This window comes from Orycteropus afer, unplaced genomic scaffold (assembly GCF_000298275.1).
Source record: "Orycteropus afer afer isolate SDZICR_OR568_19922 unplaced genomic scaffold, OryAfe1.0 scaffold00220, whole genome shotgun sequence".
Lineage (NCBI taxonomy): Eukaryota > Metazoa > Chordata > Mammalia > Tubulidentata > Orycteropodidae > Orycteropus > Orycteropus afer.
In genome coordinates, this window is record NW_006921807.1 from 83,891 (window position 1) to 98,150 (window position 14,260).

The 14,260-nt window shown below is 36.4% G+C and overlaps 1 protein-coding gene across 1 annotated transcript in view; it reads left to right on the plus strand.

The window, feature by feature from the left end:
- The window catches only part of ZBBX (zinc finger B-box domain containing), a gene marked incomplete at its 5' end in the record, with an annotated part of 98,255 nt that overhangs the window by 42,152 nt on the left and 41,843 nt on the right, over window positions 1-14,260 (plus strand). Inside the window, 4 exons of the mRNA XM_007948723.1 lie at window positions 8,057-8,166; window positions 8,517-8,617; window positions 10,152-10,231; window positions 12,073-12,215. Of these exons, the coding sequence (XP_007946914.1) occupies window positions 8,057-8,166; window positions 8,517-8,617; window positions 10,152-10,231; window positions 12,073-12,215 (434 nt within the window). The remainder of the gene's footprint in view (window positions 1-8,056; window positions 8,167-8,516; window positions 8,618-10,151; window positions 10,232-12,072; window positions 12,216-14,260) is intronic.

Sequence of the window (14,260 nt, forward strand, 5' to 3'; positions counted from 1 at the left end):
CAATGAGCAGCATCACAATAAATGGAGAGAAGATTGAGGTTGTCAAAGAATTCACATTGCTTGGTTCTACAATCAATGCCAATGGAAGCAGCTTTCAGGATATTAGATGACATGTAGCAGTGGGAAAGTCAACTGCGAAGGAACTTTTTCAAATGCTGAGGAGCAGGGATGTCTCCTTGGGGAGTAGGTGTGCCTGACACAAGCCATGATATTTCCAATCGCTTCATATGCATGTGAGAGCTGGACAATGAATAAGAAAGACCAAAGAAGAGTTGATGCTTTTGAGTTGTGGTGCTGGCGAAGAATGCTGAAGGTACCATGGACTGCTAACAGAACTACCAGATCTGTCCTGGAGGCAGTGCACCTGAACTGCTCCTTGGAAGTGAGAATGGCCAGACTTCGTCTCACCTATTTTTGTCATGTTGTCAGAAGGGACCGTTCCCTGGAGAAGGATGTCATGCTTGGTAGGGTGGAGGGTAGATGAAAGAGGGGAAGGCCTTCAATGAGATGAATTGACATGATGGTGGCTGTGATGATGGGCTCAAGTATATCTGGGATTGTGGAGCTGGTGCGGGATTGGGCAGTGTTTCGTTCTGCTGTGCATGGGATCGCTATGAGTTGGAGATGACTCGATGGCACCTAACAACAACAACAACATTCAATCTGTATGCTGAGCAGATAATCCCAGAGAATGGACTATATGAAGAATGCATCATCAAGATTGGAGGAAAACATTTTAACAGCCTTCGATAAGCAGATGACACAGCTTTGCTTGCTGAAAATGAAGATGACTTGAAGCACTTACTGATGATGATCACAGACTAGTCTTCAGTATACATTAGATCTCAATATAAAGAAGACAAACTTCCTCACAACTGATCCAATAAGCAACATCACGATAATTGATGTTGTCAGGGATTGAAGTTGTTGTCAGATCGAAGTTGCCAGGGATTCATTTTACTCAGATCTACAACCACCACCCATGGGCACAGCGGTCAAGAAATCAGATGTAATATTGCGCTGGAAAAATCTGCTGCTAAAGACTTCCTTAAAGTATTAAGCAAAGATGTCACTGTGAAGACTCAGGTGTGCTTAACCCAAGACAGGGTATTTTCAATCACCTCATATGCATGTGAAAGCTGGACAATGAATAAGGCAATCCGAAGAGGAGTTGATGCCTTTGAATTGTGTTTTTGGCGAAGAATACTGAAGATACAATGCAAACTCTGTCCTGAAAGAAGTGCAGTCTGAATGCTCCTTGGAAGCAAGAATGGCCAGACTTTTTCTCACCTACTTTGCTCACGTTGTCAGAAAGACTGTCCCTGCAGAAGAATATCATCCTTGGTAAAGTAAAAAGTTAGTGAAAAAAGGGGAAGACCCTCCATGAAATGGGTTTTTGAGACAATGGCTGCAACAGTGGGCTCAAGTATAGCAAGGATTGTGAGGCTGGCACAGGACTGGTCAGTGTTTTGTTCTATTTACATAAGGTCGCTGTCAGTTGGAGTTAACTCAGTGGCATCTTAACTACAACACACTACTTTGTACATTCTGCATTCCAATTATTAGTGGATTTTTTTCTGTTCCTTTTCATTTTGAATTTTGCATCATCAGTAAATGAAGATCCCAAAAGTTTTACTCCATTCATGTCATTAAGGTCCTCTCTACTTTGAGGAATCAGCTCTTCCCCAGCCATATTTTGAGTGCCTTCCAACCTGAGGAGCTCATCTACAGGCACTATATCAGACAAGCTTTCCAGTAGTATATCAGAGAATGTTTCAGTACTAGTCATAAGGGTTCAGGGGCTAGTTTTTCAGAAGTGAATCACCACTTCTTTCCTCCCAGTCTGTCTTAGTCCAGAGGTTCTGCTAAATCCTGTTCACCATGGACATACTGGTTTTTGAAATACTGGTTGCATACTTTCCAGTATACACCAACAAGCAAGCCACCACAGTACAACAAACTATACATATAAAGTAGTTTCAGAATTGCTAACTCATATCCCTGGGAGAGATGTTATCAGGTGGAACAAGTCCCTAGAGAAGTACATCATGCTTGCTAAAATAGAGGGTCTTCAGAAAACAGGATGACCTCAATGACATGGATTGACATAGTGAACTGCAACTCTGGGCTTAAACATAAAAACAATTGTGAGGACAGTGCAGGGCCAGGCAATTTTTGTTCTGTTTTACATGGGTTGCTGTTAGTTAGAAGTGACTCAGTGGTACCTAACAATGACAATCTCTGAGAGGAACAAATTTACCAACTACAATAAAATATTTGTGTGTAGTGTTCTTTGTCTTTAGCCTACAAAATCCAGTGGGAGCCTTGTTTTCCAGTTACTTAAACCAATTTATTTCTTTTCTATCTCCTTCAGTGTGGTTATGCCATTTGTTTGATTCCCCACATATCCTGGTTTACTTTTTTATATTTTCATAAATTACAGTTGTGGTATACAGTTCTGTGAGTTTATAAAAATGCATAGATTCATCTATGTAGGAGATCCTTGATAGAGAGGGAGAACAATGTGGAACAAAACTCAAAATCATTTGGAGGGGAAAAAAGGGGGGGGGGCAAGTTTGCTGGTCTGATAGAGCCTGGTGGAACCACTGAGACTATGGCCCCTAGCTGCCCTTCAGGTCTGGAATTGAACCCACACCTGTGGCTTCCAGCCAAACAAGACAGGCATATGAGTTGAACATTTACCTGTGGTAGATACACTCCTTGGAGAGAACAATCATGGGAGAAAGAAGGGAGACAGCTCAGGGGGCAGAGTGTATAGAGGGATGGACACTGGGAAGAGGTAACTATGGGGAGGAAGTGGGAGGGGAGCTGTTGCACTGTAGTAAACTGTGGTCAATGACATGAGACAAAGTATATGTGAACTGCTGTATGGAAAGTGAATTTGCTCTGTAAATCTTCACCCAAATCACAATTAAAAAAAAAAAAAAAGCATAGATTCATTTAACCACCACAATACCAAAAAGAAAAGTTCTGTTACTCCAAAAATTCACTTGTCTTCCTTATTTAAGGCCACTCCCTCTTCCCTTCTGTGTACCTTGACAACCACTGATCTGCTTTCCACTCTTATAAATTTACTTTTACCTGCATTTCATATAAATGAAATCATATGTAGCCTTCTGTGACTACTTCCCTTACTTAGCAAACTGCATTTAAGATTCATCCATGTTTTTGCGTCAGTAGTTTGCTTCTTTTTCTTTGCTGAGTTCATCATGATTTACTACAGTTTATTTATCCATTCATCTATTGAAGCATATCCTGATGGATTCCAGTATTGGGCAGTTATGACTAAAGTGGCTGTAAACATTTTCAGACAGATTTTTGTTTGAATTTCAATTATTAATTCAGTTTGGTAAATACCTAGGAGTGGAATTGCTGGCTCATGAGGTAAGTGTATGTTTAACTTTATGAGAAACTACCAAACTTCCAACTGTTTTCCAAAATGGCATTGCTTCAAGCAGTATATGCCGCAGCAAGAACACTTTCACATTCATCTCGAGGGAGCCAATTTTGTCCCCTTCCTGGCTTGGTAGAAGTTTTTTTTTTTTTTAAATATCCTCAGGTTCTCTTAGTACTCATCAATATATAAGACCTAGTTTTTAAGATCCAACATACATTCATAAGTTAGTCTTTTAAATACTGTAGTATGTTTTGTGGAGTCTATGTGGTTTTAGAAAGCTTGAGTGGTACAAACAGTTAATATATTTTGCTGTTGTTTTAGTTATCTAATGCTCGGAAACCCAAGGAGGGGTCGCTATGAGTCGGGGCCGACTCGACGGCAAATAACAACAACAACAACAACTACAATGCTGTTGTAACAGAAATACCACAAGTGGGAGGCTTTAACAAACAGAAATTTATTTTCTTACAGTTTAGGAGGCTTGTTGTTATGTGCCGTGGAGTTGTCTCTGACTCATAGAGCCCCCTCCTTGGGTTTCCGAGGCAGTATCACTACAGAAGTAGATTGTCCAGTCTTCCTTCCTAGGAGTGGCTGGTGGGTTTGAACCACCAACCTTCTGGTTAGCAGTGCCTTAGGCACTACACCACCAGAGCTCCCTTTTAGGAGGCTAGACGTCTGAATTCAGAGTATAGGCTATAGGGGAAGGCTTTCTTTCTCTGTTGGCTCTGGAGGAAGATCCTCGTCTCTTTGTGTTGCTTCTGCTCTGGGGCAATTTTCATGTGGCTTGGCATGTGTGTTCTCCCAGCTCTGCTTCTTAGCTTGCTTGTGTAACTTCTTTTTTATCTCAAAAGAGATTGACTCATGATATCTTACACACATCCTGCATCATCAACATAACAAAGACATCCCATTCCCCAATGGGATTATAACTACAGCCATAGAGGTTAAGAACTAGAATACATGTTTTGGGGTAACATAATTCAATTCATAATAGTTGCTAACTGAAAGGTTTGAAGTTTGAATCCACCCAGAGATGCCTCAAAGAAAAGGCCTGGTAATATACTTATGAAAAATCAGCCACTAAAAACCCAATGGAACATAAACAGCAAAAGGAAAATAAATGGGACCTCGTAACAATGAAAAACTTTCGTTCATCAAAAGACCTTGCCAAAAAGATTCCAGTCACTACTCACCAAAGAAGAACGTACAATGCTTTTGTATAGTATGTTATGCCAACTGGGCTTGATATCCCCTGTGACCACGGTCCTGAGCCCAGAGGTCCAATAGCTCACTCCATCATGGTGGTTGACTGTGCCTAAAAAGTTATCATAACTTTGCCCCTCATTAGTTCTAGTTATATGGGCATCACATACAGATATGTATATAGAAATATTGTCTGCCAACCTTAAATATGGTCATGGGTACATTTCCTTTTGCCCAGACATATCTTATCATTCAGCCTGTCTACCCATCATAGTATTATTATGTAAAAGTGTTTATCTTTGTTGTCTGTACCTCTTGTGCACCTCTTTGTGTCTTCCTTTTCCTTTGTGTTATTGTGTTGGTCACTTGCTTTGGTATATTGCCTTTCCCTTCACCCAGGCAGCCATCTAGATGAAACAATGGGTCTCTTCTCATCCAGAGCAAAGAAAAATGAAGACAACCAAATTTGCATAGCACAATTAGTCCAAGGGACTAGTGGACCATATGAACCTCAGCCTATATGACCATGAGACCAGAAGAACTAGATTGTGCCTGGCTACCACTATCAACCACTCAGAAGGGGATTAGTACAGGAGATACTACAGAGAGTGGGAGAACATTGTGGATTAAAAAAAACTCAAAATCATAAAAAAGGCCATGTTTACTGGTCTGATAGAGCCTGGTGAGACCCCTGAGACTATGGCTCCTATTTATCCTTCAGGTCTGGAATTGAACTTGCTTCTGTGGCTTCAGCCAGCAATAGACAGATATATAGGGTGAACATTTATATCAGGTAGATACACACATTAGAATGATCAATCATGGGAGAACAGAAGGGCAGTATTTGCACAGGGAGATAGGTCAGGGGGTAGGAATGCATAAGAAAGAAGAACACAGGGAAGAGGTAATTAACTACAGGGAGGAAGTGGGGAGAGAGCTGTTACATTGTGGGAAAGTGTAGTCAATGTTATTAAACACAATGTGTAAGAACCGCTATATGGGAAATGAATTTGCTTTGTGAACTTTCATTCAAATCACCATAAAAATGAAAATAAAAATAAAAGGTTTTGCCAAAAAAAGCCAACAGACAAGCTACTAAATGGGAGAATATCTTTGAAAAATAGATATTTGGAAATAATCTAATAACCGAAATATATATAAAACTTGAACAACTTAACAACAAAAACACAAATAACCCAATCATAAAATGGGCAAAGGATTTGAACAGACATTTCACCAAGGAGAATATTCAAGTGACCATCAAATACATGAGATGGTCAACATTATTAGCCATCAGAGAGACTCAAATCAAAAACAGAATAAAACACCATTTCACTTCCAATAGGATGGCTAGCATTTTTAAAAAAAGTAAAAAACAAGTGATGGCAAGGATGTGCAGAAATTGGAGCCCCTATGCATTGCTGGTGGGAATGCAAAATGATACAGCTTTTGTATAACACAATGTGGCTGTTCCTCAAAAAACTAAATATAGAACTAAAATATGAACAGACAATTCCACTCTTAGATGTATATTCAAAAGGCTTGAAAGACTCAAACAGAGACTTGTATACCAATTTCATTGAGGCACTATTCACAACAGCCAAAAGTTTGTAACAATCTAAATGCTACCAACAAATGAAAGAATAAACAAAATTTGGTACATACATAAATGGAATACCACTCAGCTAGTAAGAAGTGAAAGAGCTCTGGTAGTATAGCAGTTAAGGGATTTGGCAGCAAATCAAAATCTCAGTGGTTTGAGCCCCTCAGCTGCTCTATGGAAGAATGATGAGGCAATCTGTTTCTGTAAAGATTTATAGCCTTGGAAGCCCAATGGGAGTTGCTATGAGTCAGAATCGACTCAATGGCAGTGAAAGAGTAAGAAATAACATCTTGACACATGCTACAATGTGGATGCAGCTTGAAGACATTATGTTGAATGAAATCAATCACAAAAGGACAAATATTGTATGACCTCACTTATACAAAAAGGCAAGATCAGGCAAATGTATAGAGACCAAAGTTTTTTAGTGGTTACCAGGCCAGGAGAGAAGAAAGGGAGAGTTATCGATTACAGAGTACTGACTTTCAGTTTGTGGTGATGGAAAAATCATATTGATTAAGGATAGAGTTACATGGACAGTTAGTATAATTGCTATCAATAAGTTGTATACTTGGAAAATCTTAAATTGGCAAAAGTTGTGTAATAGATATATATACAACAGCAAGGAGGTAAAAAGAGTAGCTGTTGAGGCTGATGATGAACAACCAAACACTTCATGGGATTTGGTTCTTTGGTTTGAAAATGTACGGTTATGATTTCATGGACATCACAGGTAATTGGCCTAATAGTGTGTATATTGCTTCCTTTCTAATTTCTAGTTCATTGCCTAGTGCCTGGGGTCTTAAAACTTGCAAGTGGCCATCTGGTGTATGGCAATTTGTCTCTATTTGCCAGGAGCAACAGAGCAAGAGGAGACAGGAGTAGGATGAGGAATGGACTGTGTGGCTAATTGTTTCTATGAACAACTGACTACTTTGCCGTGATTCCAGAAGAACCAGATGGTGCCCAGCTACTACTACTGAAGAATTCGATCAAATATTCTATAGAAGAATCCTGATCAAAAGGGGGAACATGCAAAACAGATTTCCAAATCTCATGGAATTCAGATTTTCTGGAGCCATGGAGGCTGAATGATGCCCTGAAACTATTGACCTGAGATAATCTTTAAACCTTAAACTAAAAATAACCCCTAAAATTTTCTTAAAAAAAACAAACAGTTGCTTAGCTTAATTAGTAAAGAGTGTCTGCCTTCAGCATTGTGCTCTTTTGAGGTCTATCTATAAGACATTAAATGGACAACAGCAAGTTGAAAAATTAGATAGGACATTTAGGGGCAGTGAGTTTATATTAATGGAAGAGGAGCAGCTTGGAAAAGGAGGATGAGAATGGTTGTACAACTTGGCAAATGTAATCAATGTCACTGAATTATATATGAACAAATTGTTGAACTGGTGTGTGTTCTGCTGTGTATAACAACAACAAAATAAGTTATTTCTTACTTCCAAAAACTTAACTTTCAAAAAAAAAGAAAACCTTAAATTATCACAGTTTTATTCTCACATCCATGGGGTCTCCATGAGTTGGAATCAGCACCATGGCAACTGGTACTAGTATTATAACTTTGATTTTCCTCTTAAAAAATACACTAAGGTATATAATTGAAAGATAATAATTTCTGATGTCAATTTGATTTACAAAGTTATTTTAGTACATAAAGATTTTACGATACAATTATACTGTTCCCCCCCTTTTAATTAAAGGTACAACTGCGGTTTCATCATTAACTTTCTAAACTTCTTTGTGAAATAAATCAAGATCTTAATTGGAAATATTTCAGATAATGTATTTTAATTGTTGGTTCATTTTTGCAGAAATCTACAAGGCCAACTTCTTAACATGCAACAAGATAAATTCATACATTCAAGTAAAACCACTAGTGACACACAGCTTTCTCCAAATGGAAGTGATGAAGAAAGTAATGGTTAGTTCAGTCTCGATTAGATATTTTCATTTTTATTATTTCAAACTATATCCATCAAGAGTTAATCAACAACTGTGTTTGGTTTTCTTTAATGTATCATTATCAACTAGACTATGTAGCCTTTGGTCTACAGATCAAAATCATATACATTTTATTTCCATTTCCTAGATTTATTTTAGTTAAATATTTTCATTTAAAAAATGAATGCTTCTTCAGCTTTATCTGAGAAAGTGAGAGTAGTTATATCTTTGCATGAATACACAGCATAGTTTTGCTTATGGTACTCCAATGAAATGATATTACCAGGTAAAATATATCCTTTGATATTATTTTATAATCTTATTTCCTAGTTGAAGAGACTAAAGTACAACACCCAGCTCTTTTCCTGAAAGCAGAAGAATTAAAAATAGAGAGATTTGAACCAGCTCTAAAGATAGTAGAACTGGATGATGTAAGTGTGTGATGACCATTCACATTAGTGACAGGAATTTAATGGCATATAGTTTCAAATACATATTATTTTCAACAACACTTCTTTCATAATTCTGTATAGCTTAAGAGAAATTTTACAAGTGTTTGAATCTGAACATGCTCATAGAAATACAGAAGAGTATTGTTTTTATGTAGAGAGTAAGTTTGTTAGCTGAATTGATGTTCTGTCACATGAGAGGTGAGAAGATCTTTTACTGTTTAGATTATATTTACTATTTACTTGTTTATATTACCAGAGATATAATTTGATAGTCGTTAAATTTAGTTCTTTATGTCACCAGATTTTTAAACAATAGTTAATCTCATCATATGGTGTCTACTTAATAACATTTAATGTAAATTTAGTTTTTTGAATGTCATTTAAAAGTATATTCCATTTAAAGAAAGAAATTGTATTTAAGACTTAAGTGGCTTAGTATAACATGATAATATAATATAATAATAATAACTTGAATATGCTTTTATTATTTATACTAAGTAGAATCAGCTAGCTAGAGTTGGTTTAAGGTATGACACACTCAATGCATTTCCAACTTTCTAGTTATCTATTAGTCAAAGATACTTGTCTAGAAGTTTATCTTATTGTTGTTATAACAGATGTTGACAAGACTGGAGGAAATACCTATTTAAATATTGCTTTCTTGTTTAGGTTGATGTCATCTACTTTTTTATTTCCCCCCCCTGGAGAGAGAGCTTAGCAACTTTTTTAAAAATTAATTTTGTTGTTGAGAATATACACAGCAAAACGTACATCAATTCAACAGTTTCTCCATGTACAATTCAGTGACACTGATTCCATTCTTCAGATGGTGCAACCATTCTCAGCCTCCTTTTTTGAGTTTTTCCTCCTAGTAACATAAACTAACTCACTGCCCCTTAAGATTCCGATCTAATCTTTCAACTTGCTGTTGTGAGTTTGATCCCGTGTAGCTAGATCTTGAAAGACTACAATGCTGAAGGCAGACATTCTTTAATAGTTAAGCTAAATTATTGCTTGGGTTTAAGAAAACTTCAGGGGATATTTTTGGTTTAAGGTTAAACAATTATGTCAGGGCAACTTCTTTATTTCCCTTTGGCTAAATGTGGTCTGTTGAACAACTAAATATAGACATATTCACACATTCATACACATGCGTGTAAACACTAATCATTAAATTATTGATGCATACAGCAAACTTATACGAGTCAGAGAATTAAAAACATCTTAATCACTAATCTGCTTGGCACTTGGAAGGTGCATAATAAAATATAAGTTGTTTTTGTTGTTTCTGGGCACGACAGTAGTAATAAAGTGATGGACACAGCAAGTGCCCTCAAAAAATATCTGTTGAATTTATTGAGTTTTAATAGAACTGATATTTTATAACACATAACCAGAGAGCTCATGCAATCATTTAAAGTAAGAAAATATACTAATAAGATCCACAGGTCATCTGGTTAATGTATACTAAATGTATTGACCACACTAATATTGTACAACATATTTCAATAAGACTTATGAAGAGGAATTTGAAGAACGGGGAAATGTTGTGCCTTACAAGGTTGAATTAGCTGATGCAGACAGTAAACAAAGGTAAGATCTTTCTAGTTCACTTTGGATGCTTGTTAAAAACTCACAAAAAATCAACTCTATAAATGAGAAATACATGGTCTTAAAAATTTGTGACTTTACTGTTAGAGTATATTTTACTTAAACTGGGGTTTAACTTATGTGCAATATAGCTAATATTTGTCAACATCAAGCAGTTAGAAAATTATGTTTGTTTGTACTTTCACCTAACACTAGGATTATTTAATAGATGCTTCTACTTTAGAAATTGCAATTATTTGAAATGTTTATCAAACTCTGATGTTTTTCATAAGCTTTCTTTCTCTTTTTCTCCAAAGATACTCTTTCGCTTAGTTGGCTATGAATACTAAATAAAAACGTTTTTATAAATCTTTAGGTTGAGAGGCACAAAGAGCTCCTGGATATAGATTATTTCCTAAGTAGATCTTTCTGGTTGATAGATTAATGAACTATAATGATTCACTTTATAGCTGTTGTACAGAATTTTATCGTTTACAAATACAAATCAATATCTCACTGTATCTACCAGTAACATTAAATATTACTCCAGTTCCCCATTCTTACTTGGAGTAATTGTTACTCTAAGTTGTTGTTGAAATTTTAGTTAACATCTTAAGTTTTCTGACCACAAAGCTTTAACTTGGGTAACCATGGGAATGAAGTTCCTATTAAGTATTATATCAATTCTTCATTTATATGTTCAGATCAACATAAGTCATTGTCTGTATTCTGGAACAACCACGTGCCTAAGTGGAGCTCTAGTGATGCAGTGGTTGAGAACCAAAAGGTCAGTAGTTCAAAACCACCAGATGTTTCAGAGGAGAAAATATGGCAGTCTTCTTCCATAAAGATTTACAGCCTAGGAAACCCTATGGGACAGTTCTAAATCTCCTATGGGGTTCCTATGAGTTAGATTCAACTTAATGGCAATATGATGAGCCTAAGTAATGCCCTTTAACACAAAAAATAAACATGTTTGGTTACATAGACTCAGATATCTAGAAGCACGTATGCCTTTGACAGCAGGATTTTGGCAGGAAGCAATCTTCTGGTCAACACATTTGGTTTCTATCCATTACTCTATCCCCAAGGAAATGATGAGCATTTCTGTTCTCTAATTTGACTCTTCTATGTTTCTTGTCACATGTCTTTGCTTTGACCCCATGTACAGTGTTAGAAAAAGTTACTGATCGTGGTTTGGCAATAGCTTTACAACTTAGGTTTGGAGGTGCCTATGGAATTACATTAATATTATCTCCCTCCTGAGCATCTAAGTGACACAAAAGGACATTTTTGGTTGAGTATAATGAAATTTTATGATGGTACTATGTACAACTTATATAAATATCTTGCATTAATAAGTATATTATTCAATTCCTAGAAAATGTTAGTTTATTACTGTGCTTACAGGTTGTAATCATAGATAAAATTGAAATCTTAATACCACATACTGATTTTTAACTCTTATAGCTCATTGATAAACAGATAATATGTTCTATATAGTACTAAAACCTTGATTTCATCAGATTTCAATGTACATGAAAGGGAACTTCCTATTTTTAGAAGAAAGAATATAAGAATTTGAACTTATATCAGGATATTTAAAAAACACACTTTCAATTGAACTATTGCTGTTAAATAAGTTGCCTATTCCTATTACATCCATAGGACTATATAGTTATTCATCATTTAGAATGCAATCTCAGTAATGTTAGAACAAATACTAACTTAATATGAATAACCCTATTCTCTTTAAGCTTGATCTATATTTCTTTTAAGAACTGGGATTTTTTTAAAATCATTTTTTTAAACTCTGTTTCTTTGCTTGTTTCTAAACATGAAAGTTGGACATTTCATGAATATCAAAAGAATAATTTTCTATATGAAAATGATGTCCATCGACATTATGTTTTTGCTAAGAGAAGAACTGGCCTCTTAAATATTTGTGTGACCAACAGCTCTTCATGTTATAAAGAGAACTCAACAGGTAACTTTTTCTTGTTTATTAATATTATTAACAATGAATGTTAGTAATTTAATAAAACCAAAAGGTATTCTTACTGGCTTGCTTTGCCAATTATGCTGCTCATTTTAAAACTAGAAGCTTATTAAATGGGGAAAAAAAAACTGGTTGAAATACATGATTTTCTCACAAATACTTTTTAGTCAATGAACAACAGCGTCTGTATACAGAAGAAAGAACAACCAATACGAGGCTTTCTAAAAGTTTTTGTAGACTGAGCCAGCAATTAAGAGTTCACAGGGAATCACTTTCAGAGAAAACAGTCTGATTGACACTGGTTGCCCTCATTTGCATTGAACTTTTCCCAAAAATATTAAAAAAAGGTGCAAAGTTTCACATTAGAGGTACAAGGTAAACCAAGTCAAACCTCTTACATTCTACATTTTTATTGCTCATCATTTCCTTGGGATCTATAGATTACAGAGCTGTATGCAAATGTCTGGTTTAAATTCCCAGTTGGTGAGATCATTACTCAAAGACAGATGCAGCAAAGTATACTGGCTGGAGAGTCATTAAATGATTTTGTGATCTTGAGCATGTCCCTTCCTTATTTAGACCTCATTCTCCTAAGCTAAAATGCAGGAACTAGATTGTTTCCACCAACACTAGTCTGGATGTTTATTGTACGGTGGTGGCTTGCGTGTTGCTGTGAGCCTGGAGGCTGTGCTGCTGGTATTTCAAAACCAACAAGTTCCCCAGTGGTGGACAGGTTTCAGGGAAGATTCCAGACTAAGACAGACTGGGAAGAAGGACAGGGCCATCTACTTCTGAAAAATTGGGCAGTGAAAACCTCATGAAAAACAGGTGAAACACTTTTGGATGTATTACTGGAAAACTTTATGAATAGCCCTGAAATATTGTCTGGTATAGTGCCAGAAGATGATCCCCTCAGGTTGGCAGCCATTCTAGATATGTCTGGGGAAGAACTGCCTACTCAAAGTAGTCAACCTTATTAACATGGGTGGAGTAAAGCTTTCAAGACCTTCATTTGCTGATGAGGCACAACTTGAAATAGAAATAAGAGCTGCCAGCATCCATTAATGATGTACCATGGAATGTACAAAGTTTGAATCTAGGAAAATTAGACATTGTCAGAATGAAATGGAACACATAAGGATCAATATCCTAGCATTAGTGAGCTGAAATGGACTGGTATTGGCCCTTATGTATCAGACAATCATTTGATCTACTATGCTAGGGATGACAAATTGAAGAGGAATGGCATTGCATTTGTCGTAAAAAAGAATGTTTCAAGATTTATCGTGAAGTACAATGCTGTCAGTGATAGAATAATATCCATATGCCTACAGGAAGACCAGTTAATACAACTATTATTCAAATTAATGCACCAACCACCAAAGCCAAAGATGAGGAAATTGAAGATTTTTATCAATTTCTGCAGTATGAAATTGATGGAACATGCAATCAGGATGTGTTAATTATCACTGGTGACTGGAATGCAAAAGTTGGAAACAAACAAGAATCACCAGTAGTTGTAAATTTGGCCTCAGTGACAGAAATAATGCTGGAAATCACATGGTAGAATTTTGCAAGATGAATGACTTATTCATTGCAAATACCTTTTTTCACCAACATAAACAGCAGCTGTACATGTGGACTTCACCAGATGGAACACACAGGAATAAGATTGACTACATCTGTGGCAAGAGGCAATGGAAAAGCTCAATATCTTCAGCCAAAACCAGGCCAGGAGCTGATTGTGGAACAGACCATCAACTGCTCATAGGCAAGTTCAACTTGAAGTTAAAAACAATTAAAACAAGTCCACGAGAGCCAAACTGTGATCTTGAATATATCCCTCCTGAATTTAGAGACCATCTAAAGAATAGATTTGATGCATTGAAAACCAATGACCAAAAACCAGTCAGGAACTGGGGGATAACATCAAGAACATCATCCATGAAGAAAGCAAGAGGTCACTAAAAAGACAACAAAAGAAGAGAAGACCAATATGGATGATAGAAGAGACTCTGAAACTTGCCCTTGAG